The sequence below is a fragment of the Syngnathus typhle genome, linkage group LG6, assembly GCF_033458585.1.
Source record: "Syngnathus typhle isolate RoL2023-S1 ecotype Sweden linkage group LG6, RoL_Styp_1.0, whole genome shotgun sequence".
NCBI classification, from domain to species: Eukaryota; Metazoa; Chordata; class Actinopteri; order Syngnathiformes; family Syngnathidae; genus Syngnathus; species Syngnathus typhle.
Genome location: NC_083743.1, coordinates 5,030,388 through 5,049,447, shown reverse-complemented (window position 1 = coordinate 5,049,447; position 19,060 = coordinate 5,030,388). Strand labels below are relative to the sequence as shown.

Here is a 19,060-nt window from a genome sequence, read left to right as displayed (position 1 = left end):
TGTCATGGGAAAAAAAAAAAGCCATTTTGAGTGGTTTGGAGCACTTTTTATTGTTTATTTGTGGCTAGTGTTTAGCAGAGGCTAACAAGAGTGATGAGATCCAAAGACGACACTGCAAAGAAATTATTACAGAGTAAAACCAAACAAAAAAAGCGACACCACCAACATTAGACATTATTCTTTAAATACGTGGTCTGCACCCCCTTTGTGAGTACAATTAAGATTTTAGACCGATTAAATACTATTAAAAAAAACAAAAGATTTTGCGCTGAAAAAAAACAGCAACAAAAATACATGAAAAGTTTGGCACAGTGAAATGTTTTGTTTGAGGCAAATAAAATTGAGGTCACCAAAATCTTTGAGCCGCTTGAGCTACGATGCTAACATGCTAAATCAAACATGTCTATTAAGACAAAAGTATTGTCTGGTCTTGACATTTTTTTTTTTGTTGCTCATTTTAATTTCTGTTGATGAAGCCAGTTTTCAAACTTATTGTCGCAATACTATTGTCAAAGAATTTCTTGGTCACATGACATGCTTGAGAAAAAATGCTACTTGTTACTCGGCAGAGTTTGTACCTGTAAGTCTGGTCAAATAGAAAATGACAAATTGACAAATAGTATTTCATAGTAACATGTTACTTTTTTTTTGTTCCGAGGAAGAATTCTTGTTCAAAAGCCAAGCTTAACAAAAAAAAAACAAGGTTAGCTTTGCATGGACCAGTAAGCACACTTTACAATGTGTGTCTTAGAGGTAGTCATCCTCACTGGACAACTCATCCTCGTCGTCACGGTAACGCTTGTAGTTGCTGGGACCTTCGCCAGGGTCGTTGTCACTTTCACTTTCGACCGAACTCTCCCCGGGGAGCTTCCAGGGTTCTGAGCTGACAGAAGGTCGTTGACTCATCCACCACAAGTGGTGGCCGAAGGTCCGGCCCCAGCTGCAGTGCTGGCCAATGGGGCGCAGCAGGCGGGCGAGCTCGGCGGCCTCCTGCCAATAAGACGTTCACTTGGTGTGAGTGCGCTCAGACCGCTGCTTGTTCATGGCGGTCAACATCTGGCTGATGTATGACGTCAGCAGGTCATCCATCTTGTAGCCCTGAGAGGAATGACGATCACAAATATTAGTAAGTCCAAGTCTCGAGTTTATCCAATTGTGTCAAAATTTGTCTTATTCACTGAATTATTTACTCTTGTTGCTAGGCAGAATTTCTGTCTATTAGTTCTGAATTGTTCCTGATTTTTTTTTTTTGATTGACTTTTTTCCCTATGAAATACTTTGTGACCCACCAGGGAAGTCTCGCAGAGGAGTTTGCTTCCCCTGACGAGGTTTCCGATGGTGATGTGGAAGTACGTGTTCCCGCTGCTCCAGTTGGAGATCTTGGTGAAGGGATGAGTGATCAGAACGTCCTGTCGGAATAAAACAATGGCATCAGTCACATGGTGGCGTTAAATTCCAGATTAAGATCCAACCCATTTTGGTTTATTCTCATTGAAAATTTCCAATTCCCGTAATTTTGCAATCATGTTAATTTTCTGTCAAATTGATCAAACCTTGTTCTTTGGATCAATGAGACTGACTCCATGTTTGTTGATGGCGATCAGGAGGATCTCCGGGTAGTTGGGCTCTGTGGTTTGCTGAAGACAAAAATCACGATGAATCTGAGCATGAAACAGCATTGGGTTGAAGTGACACAAGCAGGGGCTTTCCGTTTTTACCTTGACTTCAAAGAAGGCGGAGCCAAATGTCGGCCATTTGTAGATGATTTTAAGAAACATCAACTTGGCTTCTTCTCTGGATTTACCGGCTTGCTTGTTGAAGAAGGCCACTATAGACTGCCACACACACACAAAATCAAAATCAAAACATAAGCTAAAAATAAAAAAGTCTCTTTGCTGTTTCATCTTAAAAATATGAAGTAATTTCCAGGTTTACCCTCTTCCAATCATCTGGGGACATTTGGCGGATGAGATCCTGAGGGACCAGCTCACGCAGCATCTTGGGAATGGTCGGAAAGTGGGATTTGTCGTCCTCGAACTTGACGCGGTAGATGAGCGCCGCCAGCTGGAAGACTTCATCTCGTGAACATTTGTGGTAGCCACGCAGGTATTTGGGCAGCTCCTGCTCAGATGTGTCATCCCAAAATCAAACAAATTCTCTTTCTTTACCCGTCTTCTGCCAAACAGGACTCACCTGGTAGTAGTGGAAGATGGAATCGGCGAATGAGTCCTTCCCCGGGACGGTGCTGGTCCATAACTTCTTCATGAAGAACACTTGATAGGTCAGAGAGGGAACAGCTCCTAAAGGGGAAATACGACATTGGATTTTGTTGAGCCTGTCGGGATCTGTTTTAAAAATCTGCCGAAAGATTTATACCGTCTTTCACCGGCCGCGATTTCTTGATCCAATCCGTCAAATGTCGGACAAAGTCGAAGAAGAAGTCTCCCTCTGGAACACTTATCACCTGACACACAAAACTAAATTAATCTCACAAAGACACAAAATTAATCTGATCCTGTTTTGAGGAGAAGTAAAAAAAAGGACCTTGTCTGAGATTTTGACAAAGAGGCTGAAGCCTTCTGGGGATTTGAGCAGCAGTCTGGTGGAGATGTTCTGACAAAAGTCCTTGGCTTTGGTGCTGGACTCCACCTCGAAAGCCTGCGCAGATTATTTATGATCTTGACAACATGATGTTTCTTGTTTTCTTGACCTGTGCGCACGTCCCACCTCGTCCGTATCGTCCGGGAAGTAAACCTTGTGGAATATCTGCGTAGTCTTGTGCTGGATGGCTTCCACTTCCACCAGATGAGGTGGATACTTCCTGGATCCGTTTCTGTTGGTCCACATTGAAGACACATTATTTTTTCATTGGCCCATCAGTGGGATGGAACTGATGTCGCCCAGGTTGGCATTTAGCGATTTCTAATCGCCTTTACCGTAAAGCTTTATGTAGCCTGTGCATGCAGTCGGCTGAGAGCGGGTGTTGTCTCTTTGACTGTAGGAAGCGCTGGATGTGCGGCAGCAGAACATTGCTTGGAGGAAAGAGGCCGGTACACAGCCACAGAAGCTCCCAGCCTTTCTCCTCGCTGTACCTGCCGGCACAAACAGTTCCTGACGTCAAGACGCTAGAGACGTTAGAGGAGCTCAGCTTCATGGATGTCAAAGATGAGCACGCACTTGACATGGTTGTCCGTTAGCTGCTTGATGATCTGACAGAAAATCTCGTCTTTCAGGGGTTCGGCCTTCAACGTGCCTTCGAAGATCTGGTCCGTCAACTCGTTAACTGAGCGAGTGCGTTTGGATGGGTAGTCGCCCATGTACTTCATCATAGGTAGGACACGTGCTAAGGAACATTTTGCTTCTGATTGGTATTGGAACAATCTGGTTTATGATCGAAAAGGATATCAATGAAGGCCATGCAGGCTTCCTGAGCGAGCTCCTCGTGATGGACCACCTTCTTTAGTAGTGGTTGTTTGAGCGGCTCCCTGGTGCAGCTCCACAATTTGTCCTTACCTCGATTCTTGGTGACCATGACCCTGCTCAGAGTGTGTTTTGGGGGAGGCCTGCAGCAGGAACATCGATTATATTACGACACTCAAGCGTGTTGGGGTTTCAAGCCGTCAGGGATTCATGTCTGTCAGCGTGCGGGTACCTAAAGTAGTCATGGGAGAACTCCTCCAGTGTGTAAGGTTTGATGGAGTCTTCTGTGTCAGGCAGGACAAGTTGTGAAACCCTTACTGACTGCTGCCTCTGATCTGGCGTCATGGTAACCAGGGCCTGATTGGTTAGATGACATCAGCATAATCAATAACAACAACAAGTCGTCTCCCGGCTGATTCGGAACAATTCCAGGTCGTCTTATTTCACCACAATGTCTTGCTGCGGGCGCGTCACGGTGGGGAGGACGTAGACCGAGTCGGCTGGAAAGTCTCCTCTCTGATTGGTCCTCTCATTGACGCCATGCGCCCAGCCTGAATTAAGAACCTGCTCACCGGTGTCCTGGTCTAGCAAGATCAGGTCTCCTTTCTGGAAACTCAAGAAAGTAGATGGTTCCCCATCTGCCAAACAGTCAGAAGATAGCTTGTGACCTCTTTGCGGGCTTCTCAAACACATCACAAAGTCCAGTGAGATCATACTCTGGTTGGGACTGTCCTGTAGTGCCACGACGAATTTGGACCTGTTCCTCAGGCCTTCCAGGAAAGTCACTACCAGGTCGCGGATGTCCTCGGCATTGTTGGAGGTGAAGGTATACTCTTCTCCTTTGATGGTCGCCAACGTGAAGCTCTGACTTTGCAACTTCCCGCCCCTCAAAGAGCAACAAACGTTGATCATTAGTTTCCAGTCTCCAAGCAAACTTCAACAGTTCCCAGGAGGGACTACAATTCCCAGCATGCCTTACCTGGTGCTGGACACCGCAGTGATTTCTGGGAAGGACAGTTCTAGCAAGACCTGCTCCTGCTCATCAACAAAGTAAACGCCGGTCCAGTTGACAGCGACGATGAGGTCGTTTTTGGGTAGACTTGGACCTGTTGAGTATAGAAACCAAATCATCAGGGATCAATACTTGATGCTGAAACTCAGGCTTGATTCTCACCAGAAAACTTGAAGGCTTCATAGAACCGAGAGAAGAGCAGAGGCCACTTGTGGCGTGCAAAGTCCACCACTTCCTCTTTCACCTTCTGGGCATCAAACCTCTTCTGTGTGTAGATGCCCTGAAGAACAAAGAGAGAAGAGCATTTGGTTCCTCTGCTAACGGAAATAACGACTTATGAGGCGCACCTTTTTGTGCGCCGCCATGATGAAGTGAGCCCACTTCTCCACCGTCCTGGCCGTGCTGATCTCTCTTTCGGGGATGTAGGACGGGATAAGACTCAGCAGGCGTTCCAACAGGACCTCTGAGCCGTAGTCCACGTAGTACTGCTGGGCTGCAAGTTCTGCTAGGTCCTCCTAGGATAACAGAAGTTGATTCTTGACTCAAGGTTGGGGTTAAGATGATAAGAAGAGGCTTTTTTGTTTCCAGAACAATCGCTCACCCGGTCGCAACGGTACTCTCCAAATTTGACACCCCGGACCGTTTGCTGATAGATGAGGTTGGTGGCAACCGTGTCGTCGGAGGCGCAGTGCCACGGTGTGAAGATCTCCTTCCTGAAGAACAGCCTCCAAGGTGCGTTCCTCTCCTGGGCTCCTTGTTCCTTGGCGTACTGCTCGCACTGCGACACGGCATCCATCACGTGGTCGTTCCCGCTCCCCAAAGACGACACCTACACGACACCATCGGAAATGGTAAAAACCTTCAGGAAGAAACTTTTGAACGTGCTGCTCAACCTTATCAAAGAGTGCAATGTAGAGTGAGAAGCCGAATCGATCTTGAAGGCTTATCTTGTCCGACAATGTGTTGCAGAGCTCCTTGGCCGTGGTCGCCGAGTCTGTCAGCAGCGTTTTGGTGGTTCCGTCCATGAACGTCACCGGCAGCATGATGGGTTTCTTGGACTTGGTTGCCTGGATTTACATTTAATGACAAAATTTGGATGAATACATTTCCAACCCAGCCAATGTTTTTTGTATGTACCTGTAGCTCCAGCCAGGATGGAGGTTGCGTTCTGGTTCCATTGACGAAAGTCCTTCTTAATCGTTCTTCACAGTATGGAGCGTAACCTGGGGGTCCGCTGTTAATGAAGTTCCTTAGGTACTGCAGATAAATGCGACACAACACCACATTGGCACTATTCTGGTAACTTGATGAAAGTCTTTGTCCTGACCTTGAGGAACTTGTCGGATGGCGCGAAGCAGCCGACGCACAAACTGATGAGGATCCAACCTCGAGCGTGTGAGCTCTTGGATGGGTTCTGACTTAGCTGTTTGCAGATCTGGCAGTAGATCTCATCCCTAATGCACAGACAACATCAACATAACTAAGCCCAGTCTTCCAAGGTAAGTCCAGATTGATCCAGGTTCCTAAGTCCTATTCTATTCCATATCCAATCTTAGATGCTGTTGTTTACCTCAGCGCTGGCCTCAGGATGCCATTACCGATGATGAAGTGAAGTTTCTCCAGGTTTGACGTCGGACGGTCCTCCAGCATGCTGTTGCCATGGAGACCGTGCTCACCATCGTTGAGTCGCTTCGTGACCTGAAAGTGGTTCATGCTTTTAAACTCGGCACCGGGAAAAAGGCTCTTCCGCTTACCTCTTCAGTGATCTTGGATTTCTTCTTCAGGGTAAGCGACACTAGCTTGTGTCGAATGCTGTTCTTGCGATGACTGTCGGGTTGAGGAGTCTGGAGATGGCGAAACAGAATTGGGACTAAACTGAGATGATGAAATTAGTGTCCTTAGTTTGGTTGAAATTTCAGAATTTAATCCTGGAATTTCATGAGAAGCATCTCTCCAGCCTCACCTCTACCTCTCCCTGAAGAGCCTGTAGCTCCCTCTTGTATGTCTTCTTCCCGAGGGTCTCGTAGATCTTGGTCATGACGGGAATCTTCTCACTCCCGTCACTGATGGCCGTGTGGTATTTGGGCTCAGGCAGGTCCCCCATGAACCTCAGCACCGTGATCCACACGGCCAGAGCCGCCTAAAACCAGGTTGAGGTACACATGGTCATTATCATTTCAAGAACTGATCAATTGATTGGACGTGACAGTGTTGGCCCACCAGCTGGTCTCCTTCATCGTCGTGAAAAAGCAGCGGCTGCTTGAGTGGTCGGCGGGCGTACGTATGCGTGGTGGTTCCCTGGAAGTAGGTGGCGGCAAACTTGGTAAACTTGTACTCCGATAGATCCTCCTCGTCGTCGTCCTCCGGCAGGGGAAGAGCCTCGTCCAAGTCCTCCTCCTCCAGCTCCCGGTGGGTTCGCTCCAAGTCCTGTGGTTGAGGTGGAGAGATCAGTTCAGTGAAGTCCCGGTTTTTAAGCATTTAACTGACCTCAAATCCGGCAGGAGCTTGTCCCTCCTGGCCAGGAAAGGAACTGGTGGTCCCCAGGAAGCCGAACATTTTGTCCACCATGTCCGAGTCGTTGACAGGCTCCAAACGGGCTCGCTCCATCTGTTCCACCATCTCCTTCTTCCTTCTTCCTTCCTCCTTTTCCTTCTTCTCGCGCTCGGCATCCTCTTTGGCCAGCTGGACCAGACGCTCCTGCAGAGGAGATGATGATTTCAAATGGGAAATCTTACTTTTTCTGGAGATTGCGACAGCAGTTGGGCCAATTGAAATTCTGAAGACGTGCCTGATGTTTGCGTTCCGCTTCGGCCTTGGCTCTTTTAGCAGACATTTGGTTTCTCAGCTTAGTCTCCTCAGCCAGACGCAACTTCTCAGCCTCCAGGCGTCTTCGGTACTGATGAAAGGCAGAAGAGAATCCAAGTAAGTTCCAATTTTATTCAAACCATAGTTTGGAAGAAAAATGTCTTGTACCTCGCCTCTGAGCCTGCGGTAGAGTCTGCGTGCAATCATCCCTCGGGTGTACGCCTGGATGGTGATGACGGCCCACAGTCGATGTCTGAAGGCCCGGCGGACCAGGAAGCCTCGGCATCGACCCTGGAACCCGCTGACGCGCTGGCGAGCCACGTGGTACGATGCACACAACTTCCTAGAGCGCACCAGAGCCTGGAGGCGAGAGAAGCCGGCCCGCATCTGAAAGGACAAGAACCAGGATTTAGGGACGACATCAGGACCGGATGACACACAACAATCCTCACAGCTCCATAGTTCTTTCTGCAATGATATCCTCGCCAAGTCTTCTGGATCAGCATAGTCGACTTCCTCATCCTTAGGAAGTTTGATCTGATGGTACATAGATAGAAGAGCCGCTGAATCCACAGAAATGATGGAAATCATGGATGCAGGATCTTACCTGTCCTTGAAACCTCGCACCACCTTCTGGATCAGGATGACCTTGTCAGTGATGGCCTTGTCTCTCTCGATCTCCAGCAGCATGTCGTGATGGTCCTGAGGAACCAACAACTCAATAGCCGTTTCCGTGGACACCCTGATTTAAAATTGCAAACAATTCCCGAGGCAAATCTATAAAATGAGTCCTTTCTTATTATTCCACCCTTTGCATTGCGGTTTGTCTGTCAGCTTCCTGTCAGTAAAGAGAGCATGATGCTCCTTCCTGCTCTTTCTACTTCCTGTCAGGCTTCCTGAAAGCAGTCCGGAGACTTGTATGGAAACACAGAAAGTCAACTTCACCAAATGTGTCACTCTATGCGAAAGAGAACGGAAACCCTGACACAATACTGATCAGCTGATAAAACAACATCAAAACAGAAAAGATTACCTTGCTCACCTAAAGCCCAAACACACAAAGACTGGGGAAACACCAACACGGACTACTTCCTGTTTTGGGGTTATTCCCAATCAGTTGCGTTTATGCAAAAGAAGCAACAACGGTGCATATCACCTTGAGGAAGATCTTGGTCTTTCCCATCTGCCAGTCGTCGTCTCGGCCGAGCACGAGCTCAGCGATCCTCTGGCAGGTTCCTCTCAGATCCTCCTGGAAGAAGCACATGTGAATAATGTGTTCAACGGCATCGATGTAGTCTATATGATAACGTGCTTTGACGCTACCTGCTTGTAGGCCGGCTTGACTCCAGGCATGAGAACACGGTAGCGGTCTACGAACTCCACAAAGGTGTAGCGGATGGGATAGCCTGCGCGGCGGATGCGGATGGTCTCCATCATTCCTGAGTACCTCAACTGGCGCACGCACAAATCCCGATCAAACAGCTGGAACACACACAATTAAGGTATTACACACGTAAACAATTTGTCTGTAAAAGCAAATTATTCCATGTAACAGCTATTTAGCGGCTAACAGTTTGTTTACGTCATAGAAATTTATTACATGTGAAAATTAGTGCATGTCGTTTTTTCATTTCTTTAATTACCGCTACATGTAACAACTATTATTGTCTGTTACATTGTCACATTTAGGAAGTTGCTGTTAGTTACATGTTAGAAGACGTTACAGCTAGCTAGAAAATGTATCAGACATTGTGGTAGATCAAAACAATCACACACAGGGACTCACCATGGGCTTCTTGTACTCGTTGGGTTTGATGCAGCGGACGAAAAACGGCTGACACACACTCAACGTTCTCATCAGCAACTCCAGAGATTTTTTGAACTGACTGCTGAGAGTGGGAGAACGCTTCCTGGTTTCGGCCCCCTAAAAACACACACACACACATAAAGCTGGTGGCGTTTGTCCTTCCTGTGCTTCTTCCTCTTTGTCTAAATGTAAAAAAAAAATATTGCTGGGTCCAGTCAGGGTAGAACATAGTATGGCCTGTGTGTAGCACTATTATCAGTTCTTTGCAGAGGATAAAGAATATAGCCCTGTCAAGTTATTATAAGGACAAATTATTATCATGTAAAAGTGTGCATGAGAAAGAGAGAAGGAAGACTCATATGTTTTTGACTTTTTACCTTTGGGAGAGGACTGGATGGAAGATGTAGACAAGGAGCAAAACCACACAGAAACTGTCAGGAAAGCAACAAATCATGCCGACAACACACAGAAGGAGATGTTGGAAAACATGCAAGAGAGGTAAAAGTTCAATTTCCATTTTTTTGTTCATCTCGCAAGGAAATGCATGTGTTACCATGGCAACATCGGCTTGGAAAATCTGCTTGATGAACTTGTTCTTGGACGAGTGAACCAGCTGGATGATATCGCCGTATAACGTGTCTCGGTTTTTCTCCAGGAAGCCTAAAAAAACCGCACACAAAAGTTTTGGGTCGCAACAGAAGCAAGAATTGGACCCAGTGCCAATTCCTGTCGTGAGTTGCTACCTCTGGTTTCGTAGAAGACCACGCCGGCAAAGTGCTGGATCCCAAACTGAGTCTCGTGGTTGTTCTTGGGTGGGATGTAGTTGGTGTTCACTTTGTGCTGGAAGTTGAGTTTGTTCAACATGGTGCTGTCGGTACCCTAAAACACACACACAATTATTGATTATTAATTCTCAATGAATCATTTGAGCGTGTTTAATAGCACCTTGGGGAATCGGCTCTCCTCGTCGATGAGTGAGATGATGTTCATGGGCTTGATGGCGATCATGTCGAGAGCGTCCTGGTTGTCGGTGAACTCGATATGCTGCCAGTTGATGTTCTCCAGGTTGTACTCCTCTTGCTCCAGTTTGAACACGTGACGCACGAAGAACTGCTGCAGGTTCTCGTTGGCGAAGTTGATGCAAAGCTGTTCAAAACTGACGACACACACGCATGCTTAATGTTGTGTATATGTGTGTGTGTGTCTTGTACCTGTTGACGGTGAAGTTCTCAAAGCCAAAGATGTCCAGCAGCCCGATGGAGCGTCTGACGACTTTGCTGTGTGAGGACGAAGGCCTGTAGATGGCGGCGTTGATCTTCTCCACGATCCACACGAACAGACGACCGTAAATACCCTACACACACGAAAATGTCAGCTATCACATTCCGAAAGCATCTCTTGATTTGTTCCAGTGTTGCACCTTGACGAAGGCGTCTCGCACATCCAGCGCTTGTTCCATGCTGAGCGGCGTGGAAACGGTTTCTCCTCTGGTGATCAGCGTCCTGCTCGTCAGGCAGTTCATCAGGTCCTTGCCGTCCACCTGCACGCACACACACACACGTCTTATGACATTGACATTTGAATTTTCATCATAATTATCATTTTATTAATTTTCTTATTTAGTTATTTTTATTTTTTTAATTTGTATTTTTATTAATTTAATTTTAATTTAAATTGCAATAGTGTTAAGTGACAAAGCATGCTGACCTCCAGCAAGGCTGACGCGGTGGAGAGATTCGGGCTGCGTACAACCTCGCAGGCGTCCAGGTTGTCGTACGTTCGTGCTGCCGTTGCGTAAATTGTCGGCACGAAAACAAAAAATGAGTTCAAAGGTCAACATCTGACTTCAAATGATTGACAAAAGACCTTCATAGCGCAGGTTGCCCATATGTAAGATGGACGCCAACAGTTTGGAGATCTCCCAGTTCTCTTTGTCTGTGAACATCAGAACCTGCAAAGAATGTGACATTTGAACAGGAAGTCAGGCGTCAAACAGGAAGTCAGTGTGTTACCTTCATTGCCGAGCGTATGTTGGAGTATTCCTTCATGTCGTTGCGGCCGTCGCAGACGGTGCACTTTCCCTGCACGGAGCACGATTTAGCTTTTCATCTTTCAATTGCTTTCGATCGAGATGTTGACTGACTATGGTGAGGTAGGTGTAGTCGGTGGCCTTGCTGAGGCCCAGCTTCTTCTTCTCGTCCGCCGCCATGCCCTTCAGCATGCAGTAGAAGATGTGGTAGTTCCTTTCATCCTGAGCCTGCACACACAAGCAGTTTTAGCAACGGTATCAAGATGGTGTTTGATTGACAGCCGTGAGTCGAACCTGCCGGCAGACCCGTGACTTCTCCAGCAGGTATTGTTCGATCTTGGCTCCCTCGATAGCTCCTCTCTTGTTGAAGTGGATGTCGATGTATTTACCGAAGCGCGACGAGTTGTCGTTGCGAATGGTCTTTGCGTTTCCGAAGGCTGCGGGACAAGCAAGGATTTGGTTTCAGAAGATCCTCCCCCCCTCCCCTTCAGGGTAACCTACCCTCAAGAATTGGATTGGCTTCCAGGACCTGCTGCTCAATCCACGAGTGTTGACCGCTAATGGCTGCCAGGAACTGTAGAATCAGCTTGGTGCTTTCAGTTTTTCCCGCTCCGGATTCCCCACTATCGGGTCGCAAATCAGAAGCAATGTTTCGGAACCTGACTAAAGCATGTGAGACTCCGGGAATACCTGATGATGCAACACTGGTCACGGTTGTTCCTCTGCATATTGAAGTAACAGTTGTCGGCGATGGCAAAAATGTGAGGAGGCATCTCGCCGATCTTCTTGTTGGTGTATAGGCGGATCTGGTCCGCCGTGTAGATGGGGAGCAGCTGATATGGGTTGATGGCCACCAGGATGGACCCCGTGTAGGTCTGGAAGGAAATTGGAAAGTTCATATGACAATGACGAGAGCTGCGTGCGATGTAACATGCGTCCGGGATCTCAGGTGGAAGGCGAGCGGCCACGAGAGAAGAGGCGGCCATGTTGGAAAGGGTCGACATGCACGCGTGCACGTCTCGTTTACCACCAGGCGGTGGTGTTCATCTGTCAACTCTTCTATCCATACATCTGTAGCTTATCTAACATTTAAAACATGCCGCAAGCACTACGTTAAGCCTCAGCCAATGGCGTCGCAGACTTACCCTGCCACCACAGTTTGTCTTTTGAGGAATAAGGAATGGAAAGAAAAGCAAAAGATACTGAAGAATGAGAAGATGTTTGATGAGGTAGAACTCCATCAGCTTGGTTGAACTCACGTAGATGAGCTTGTCGCTGTATCTGATGAGCAGATTGCGCAAGATTCCGGCTTCGTTCAGGTCCCCCAGGCGGATCATGTCCTCCACGCCGTGGATGGAGGTGGGATGCATGGGCTTGATGTTGGTGGCATTCTGAGGGGAGATCCAGTGCTCCTGGAGGAACAGTAAAAAAAAAATTGAGGATTGAATTTTTAAGGAGATGGTGAGATGAACCAAGACTCACATTTCCTTCATCATCAACCACTTGGATCTGTCCCGAGTCGCAGAGTTTGACCACTGCGCCGATAGGAACCTCAAACTCCCGACCAGTCTTCAGGTCCAACCACACATAGTCGCCCTGAAAAAGACAATTACATAATTGAAAAAGAAAATACTGTAAATATGCAGATTATTCACATCATACCGGTAAAAGCGTGCTTTGTTTCACCACAGTGTTGACATTTCGGAACAGAGCCCATTTGGCTTGATCCTTCTCGTAAAGATCCACATAGTCCCGACGTTTGTACATGGTTTCTCACACACACACACACACACACACACACACACACACACGCTTAGCGATTAAAGTCTTGTTCCAATCCAGGCCAGTTGTTCCCGTCAAAAATTCAGAAAGTGAAGACTGGGTTTTATCTCCTGGCTTGATCACCTGCTGCAAAAGCTCATCCTGGTTTTCTCATCCATCACTATTTTCTTGTGTGTGTGTTGAATCTGACTCCCACACGCTTGGTTGTCATCGGCAACAAGAAGCCGCCGCCTCCTTTGAGGTGTGTCAAGCAGGTGTTGGGTTTCTGGTTTGAAGACACTAAGAGCTCATCCTGACGGGAAGTTGGGACTCGTGACTAGGACAGCAACCCCAATTTTAAACCAGTTTTCAAATGAAAAGCAAATCAATGTAACTCAAAACTCAATCTAAATTGACATCCCGCCTTGTCCTCAAATTTAAATCTAGTTTTGACCTGAGCTCCAAATTCTATTTGAAACAAAGTGATTTTAATCCACATCTAAACTTTACTAGCATTTAATTGTCACTTGAATATAAACACTAATCATAAGTTGAAAGCCAGCTCTAACCTTCAACTACCTTTCCCATATTATTAAATCGATGACTCTATTGCGTGTGCGTTGTCAAAGATCAACCCGTGTTTGTTTACATTGGCGATCGGTTGCTCTGCATTCATTATTGAAGTGAGTCTCTGGGTCGTGGCCTCTTATCGCCATGACGACGCATAGTGCCATCATGTTGACTTAACATTCCAAAATAATCAATACTCTTCACTTTAAAACTTTACTTTACGCCGAAGGTACTATTGATGATCCACGTAGTCGTAATTAAACTGTGCCTAGGACAGTTTTCGCACCGCAAGCGCATCTATTTCTTTCGATAAATTATTCAAGCAGGTGTTCACTTACCAGTAGTAATTCATCAGTGTATCAAATGCAAACATACTGAAAAAGTCCTGTTGCATTAGTTTTTCCTCTAAAAGAACTTGGTGATTCGTGTATTTATTATTTTATTATTAATAATGATTTTATTCAATTTAACTCAATAAATAATTTATCCATCCATCCATCTTCTGTACCGCTTTATCCCCACGGGGGTCGCGGGCTTGCCGGAGCCTATCCCAGCTGTCATCGGGCAGTAAGCGGGGGACACCCTGAACTGGTTGCCAGCCAATCGCAGATAAATAATTTACATTTGAATAAAAGAAATACCACAAAATTGCTGAAGGGATTATAATTGCATTCACTAAATAATACCACAATAAGTGAGGATTATTATTTTATTATTAACTATTTGAATAAAATACAAAAATGTTTGTAAAAATATCAAATGGTTAATTAATTATAACTGTATTATTCTAAATAATATTATAATACAAAACGATATATCATACCTCATTTAATTGTTTCAACTATTCTATAAAAATGACCTGGCTCTAAAAATCCAATAAAAACAAATCAAAAATTTTTCCCACTTCTAAATTAGAAAAATATGACACAAAAACTAATTATAAACACATTATGCCAGCAAATAAAATATTTATTATTAAATAAGAGTCATATTTCACCATAATGAAATGTACATTCTCTTGCAATTTGAAATGTTTAGAGAGGCGCCTGAAGACGGCGTGTTAGCTCCCCCTGCGGGTGAAACCCGTAATTGCATAAGCGTGTCAAGTGAAGCAGCAGCACGTATAATTGAGACGGTCATTTGCATATAGATAGAGATGTCAGACACAGGTCACAGAGTGACCGATAGCCATGTGCTAACTCTAATGCTAAGCTACACAAAAAGTTTACCTTGATGACCGCCGAGTACTTGTAGCTCAGACGGCGTATGTTGGGGTCCCAGCCCTCCAGGGGCCAATCGGAGCCCCTTCTCTTGGATGTGGTTGCCATAGTTACAACATTAGAATGGAACGTCCTTAGTTTCAAGTATTTTAAGGTAACTAAACACTTGCTGTTCTGCTCAATGTGACCACACAAGTCAAATGTCCACAATGCAGGATATCTAACGATGTGTGTGTGTGTGTGTGTGTTGCCTGATTTTATTGGCTCGCCCTACTAAAGCGCACCCCAATCAAATGGGGCCGCTGTCCGAGCAAATTAGTCTGTCAGAAAGACTGATGAGTCCATCAATGCATCCACTGAATCTCTCCACAACACACACACACACAGACACACACTCATGCACAAAGGAAGAAGCAAATACAAAGATGTCACAGTGCAACCTAATGACTGTCTGCTCCCTAATGAGTGTAACAAACACGCATCACTCACACATATACAAACACACACATAAGTGTGTGTGTTCTAACCTGCTGCAGGATGACCATGATTCCTTTTCTGGTTCAAGTTCTGGCTCTTGTTCTTCTTGCTCCAGGACATCAACAGCAGTGTGTTACTCTGGGGGGGAACAGCAAACATGTTAAGACATAATTACCAAAATTTTAGTCATTCGGGAATCTATGCTGGACATTTGTTTTAGCAGTGTGGAAATTTAATTAATGGATTTTTTATTCTGATTTTGTCATCGCCCACGTTTTTACCTGGTATGACCTGATATGATAAGTTGAGTTCACATTAATGAAGCTAATTAGTATACATCTATTTTTTCTTTGTTTTGTGGTGTATATACTCCATGTATTATTGAGCTAGGACGTGGTTACGGTTACTTGCGTGTATTTGTGTGTGTGCAAATGCCTGCATGACGTGTGTGTATAATTGATGTCGCCATTATATGCTGTCAGCTTGATCCTTTGACTTTCTTAGCAACCCGACTACAAGTTGTTGTTTTTTTTTGAAGCTCTCTTTGTACTAAATGTACTCTGGGTGAACAACACAGTTCTTTGAGATGGTTGTTTTAGCATGCTAGCATCTCAATGAAAGTCCTTTTTGAGCATGTTAGCATCACGTTAGCATGATAGTAAAAGTTATATTTTAGCATGTTAGCTTTACATTTGATCACATTGAAAGTCACATCTGAGCAAAGTCAGACAATGTGAAAGGAGTTTGGATGTATCCATTCATGTTGTCTTTGTGGAAGGGCAGTGAAGCATTTGATTGGAAGCCATCTGAAATTCCATCACACCATCAAAATGGCCACCACAGAGGGAGGAAGGCCCAATGTGAATACAACAAAGATTTAATGATGACAACAGAACTAGAAGTGTATTAAAATGGATCATAAATGGACCAAACATGGAAAACACAATAATTAGTGAATGGCAAGTGGCCCAGTGTGTTAGCTTTCCTTTTTTAGCATCATTTAGCTTGCTTCTGTCACATATGTGGTCTGGTCTTCTCAAAGGCGAACCAGAACAATCTGACCCACTTTGGTGTCTCACCAATACGCTGACTTGTCCCATTCATTTCCTGTCTACACCCCAGAACCTGATCTAGTCAGTGCACAGCCTGAGGGGATCTCCATCAGCAGCCCCCCTGCCTGTCCTGAACCCCCCACTGAGGGACACACTGGCCTGCATTTGTTATTTGTACTTGCCATCTTGCTGTGTCAACTCATATCTAGATTTATCTGGGGCCTGTCAAAAATATTTCAAATAAGTTAAATTAATGATACATTTTAATAAGTTAACAAAAAGTCAATATTAGACTCGGCTCTTAGCGTGATGCAGTGCATTAAATTTAGCTTCATCTCACCGTTCATGATGTGATGGAAATAACACGGGTTATGAAAAATGACTCCAACACTGGAATGAAAAAAAAAACCCTTCCTATCTTCTGTCTTGAGATGCTTGCTTCCAGATGTCTTCAGTCCATTCCGTTTATGTCCTTGTCGTCGTCTTTACCTAATCTCCAGCCGGTCCTTGTCCTCCTGCGGTCTTCAAAGATGTCATGCCAATTTGTGTGCGTGCTTCAAGAGCATTTGAGTTCTTCCTCCGCGTCATGGGCTATTAAGGCGTCATGTGAGCAACTCATTCACTGTCACTGACCCATGTTACTGGCACACTACAACACTACAGGGGGTGTAATCAGACACACACATACGCACACACATTGTACACAAACACATGAGAGCTGATTTGGATGTTATTTTTTTTTATTAAATCAACAGCAAGATTCAGTTTTTTAGATTCTAATTTAGTCTAATCTGGTTGTAAAAGAATTTAAATATTAAATATAATATTTAATTACGATTTTGTTTGAGAATGCAGATTAGTCAGTTTGTCTTTTAATTTGATTGATCAAATAGATTAGAAGTGTCTCAAGAGTGTCTGACCTGATTTCAAACTTTATGTCAAAGAGTGTCTTTTGGGAGGGGTGGGGTGTCCATGGGCCCTGCGGAGGCGGCGTCCATGATGGCGTTGAGGTGGGATAGGGAGATTGAGCGCTGCTTGGTTCTGGCGGTGGGGGCCGGCTCAGGGTCGGGGAGGTGGCTGTAACGGCGGCCATCTTGGTCATACTGATAAACGCGGATGACCCGACTCAGGCGGGGGTGAGGAAATGATTCTACTTCCTGGTTTTGATTGTCATTGTCTGATTGTGAGGACTGACTGATTATATTTTCATCTCCATCTTCCCTCTTATTCTTTCTTTCATCTTCATCATCATTTCTGTTCTTTCTGTCATCTTCATTTTGGTCCTTCTCATTCTTCTCCATCATCCCATCATAAGAAGGAACTTCATGCTCTTCCTTCTCTTCCTCCATGCTTCTCCACCTCCTCCCCTCTTCACCTTTACTTCCTCCTCTTAATGCTATTCTTCCTTTCTCGTCATCCACGTGGTCGCAGGTTTCCAGGTAGGCGGCAGCGGGATTGTCTTCTTCCTTCTCATCCTGGCTCCGTTTGTCCTGGAATCTTCTCTGAGGTTTGGCAGGTGGACATAAGGAGGATAATGAGGATGATGATGATGGTGAGGATGGCGATGAAGGACAGTTGGTGAGCGTCGTCATAGTAATGTCAGGGCGGTGTTGCCGTGGTGATCGTCGTCGCTTAGTGATCGCCCTCAAACATCTGCAGGAACAAATATATCCGAGTTTGGATGGTTCCGATAAAAACTGCACGTCACGTTACGCGTCCAAAATAAGTCATACCTTTTGTAACAGTACAACACTGACACCTGCTGGCCGGTTATGGTAATGTGATGTATTTTTGACAGCAAATGTAGAAATGGCTTTGCATTCACGGTGTGAGTGGATTAGTGGGCATAAAGTACATTTACAAGTGGACTAAAAAATATATTTTAAATTGACTGAAAGTAGAGTGCACGCAGAGAAAATATGAGTTTTTATGAGTCAGTCTGATTTGACTGCTTGCAGATGGGGGCCCACCTGAGAAGAGGCGTCCTGCTCAGAGCTCCTGCGCTGAACCCAAACACAAAGGTGAGCAGCACCGCCGTCGTCACGGCTGCTACAAACACTTTATCAGAAACAGCTTCATGTTTCCTCAGGGCCCTCCTGGACCTTGGACCACGTTTGCCATCTTTTGCCTGCACGTGTAGCTCGTAGGGGAACAGCGTGGACCCCCCGTTGTCATGCTGCAGCAGGCAGTAATACAAACCCTGGTGGAGGTCGCTCAGATTGTGGACCACCAGACTGCCGTCCTGGCGCACGTGGACCAGGTTCAGTTCTGTGTGGAGGCCTGGTAAGTGGAAGGGTCCAACGGGGGTGTGCCAGTACACCACCACACCTGCTGGCCAAACAATAATAAAAAGTTGAGTCAAATTGAACTAAGTGCTGGTTGGTCACCTTTTGACCCATAATTGTGTTTGTTTTTGACCCAAGAGTTTTTAAAGTGGGGAATACGAAAATAGGTGTTGATTAGGTCACTAACCTGCCTTGCCGCCATCACCGCACTTGATAGTCACCACCGCCTCTGGGTGACCGTCTACCCTGATGGTGGGCGCCACGTTGGGGCGTCCTGATATCCCGGGACAGGTCGACACAGCCAGGAATGTTATGACCATGAAGCAGCGGGCCAACATTCCAAAGCTGCAAGTCGGCGCAGTTTATAACATGAGCAACAACAACAACAGAAAAAGACAAGCAGAATGATTATTTTTGCTTTTCCCAGTTGTCAAATCATTGACCCAAATCATTTGTATTGATTCAGTCATGTGAATGAAATTAGAGTGCCCAGCAATAAAAGATCACATAAAAAAGGAATACTTACATGAATACAAAATATACAAAATATTATAGTAATGAAAAATATAAGTTCAATAAAAGTATTGTTTGTTTTTCCCCTGGTCTTGACAGGTGTGTGAAT

The 19,060-nt window shown here is 45.4% G+C and overlaps 2 protein-coding genes and 1 long non-coding RNA gene across 4 annotated transcripts; 1 reads left to right on the top strand and 2 right to left on the bottom strand.

Annotated features, from left to right (window-relative positions):
• Positions 1-24: 24 nt before the first annotated feature.
• On the bottom strand, positions 25-12,855 carry myo7aa (myosin VIIAa). Its single transcript, XM_061281554.1, has 50 exons — positions 12,736-12,855; positions 12,556-12,669; positions 12,333-12,485; positions 11,764-11,948; positions 11,575-11,696; positions 11,368-11,510; positions 11,188-11,301; positions 11,057-11,125; positions 10,911-10,995; positions 10,752-10,828; positions 10,465-10,584; positions 10,256-10,398; positions 9,990-10,200; positions 9,788-9,923; positions 9,598-9,704; positions 9,422-9,475; positions 9,024-9,161; positions 8,561-8,719; positions 8,394-8,486; positions 7,845-7,939; positions 7,690-7,774; positions 7,406-7,624; positions 7,221-7,328; positions 6,920-7,129; positions 6,653-6,859; positions 6,396-6,572; positions 6,187-6,276; positions 6,003-6,130; positions 5,760-5,886; positions 5,570-5,689; positions 5,326-5,499; positions 5,034-5,261; positions 4,780-4,947; positions 4,595-4,712; positions 4,400-4,526; positions 4,137-4,306; positions 3,868-4,058; positions 3,653-3,777; positions 3,406-3,563; positions 3,178-3,331; positions 2,937-3,092; positions 2,728-2,833; positions 2,545-2,658; positions 2,377-2,464; positions 2,194-2,300; positions 1,936-2,121; positions 1,719-1,835; positions 1,554-1,637; positions 1,290-1,409; positions 25-1,098 (listed from the first exon to the last, which is right to left on the bottom strand). Exons 1-50 carry the CDS (start codon positions 12,838-12,840, stop codon positions 1,006-1,008), a joined length of 6,678 nt encoding a protein of 2,225 aa, XP_061137538.1. The 5' UTR covers positions 12,841-12,855; the 3' UTR covers positions 25-1,005.
• Positions 9,119-18,516, top strand: LOC133155899 (uncharacterized). Its single transcript, XR_009714742.1, has 5 exons — positions 9,119-9,542; positions 10,271-10,389; positions 10,457-10,569; positions 18,112-18,174; positions 18,243-18,516. It is a non-coding gene; the product is annotated as an uncharacterized LOC133155899 (long non-coding RNA).
• LOC133155884 (uncharacterized) lies at positions 16,897-18,771 on the bottom strand. 2 transcript variants are annotated; one of them, XM_061281527.1, is made up of 3 exons: positions 18,626-18,771; positions 18,124-18,484; positions 16,897-17,806 (listed from the first exon to the last, which is right to left on the bottom strand). In XM_061281527.1, the coding sequence occupies exons 1-3, from the start codon at positions 18,756-18,758 to the stop codon at positions 17,092-17,094; spliced, it is 1,209 nt and encodes a 402-aa protein (XP_061137511.1). In that variant the 5' UTR covers positions 18,759-18,771; the 3' UTR covers positions 16,897-17,091. The 2 variants fall into 2 exon arrangements, with proteins under 2 accessions (XP_061137511.1, XP_061137512.1); XM_061281528.1 differs by having other exon boundaries at positions 18,124-18,481.
• Positions 18,772-19,060: the final 289 nt, after the last annotated feature.

Bases quoted from the DNA above. Each gene is read 5' to 3' on its own strand.
- myo7aa (XM_061281554.1), bottom strand. From the start codon at position 12,840: ATGTACAAACGTCGGGACTATGTGGATCTTTACGAGAAGGATCAAGCC. The intron at 6,277-6,395 runs GTGAGGCTGGAG...CGCCATCTCCAG, and splicing joins CTCTTCAGGGAGAGGTAGAG to ACTCCTCAACCCGACAGTCA. The intron at 3,093-3,177 runs GTGCGTGCTCAT...TTGTGCCGGCAG, and splicing joins CTAACGGACAACCATGTCAA to GTACAGCGAGGAGAAAGGCT.
- LOC133155884 (XM_061281527.1), bottom strand. From the start codon at position 18,758: ATGGTCATAACATTCCTGGCTGTGTCGACCTGTCCCGGGATATCAGGA. The intron at 18,485-18,625 runs GTTAGTGACCTA...TTGTTTGGCCAG, and splicing joins CGGTGATGGCGGCAAGGCAG to CAGGTGTGGTGGTGTACTGG. The intron at 17,807-18,123 runs GTGGGCCCCCAT...TTGTTCCTGCAG, and splicing joins AGCAGGACGCCTCTTCTCAG to ATGTTTGAGGGCGATCACTA.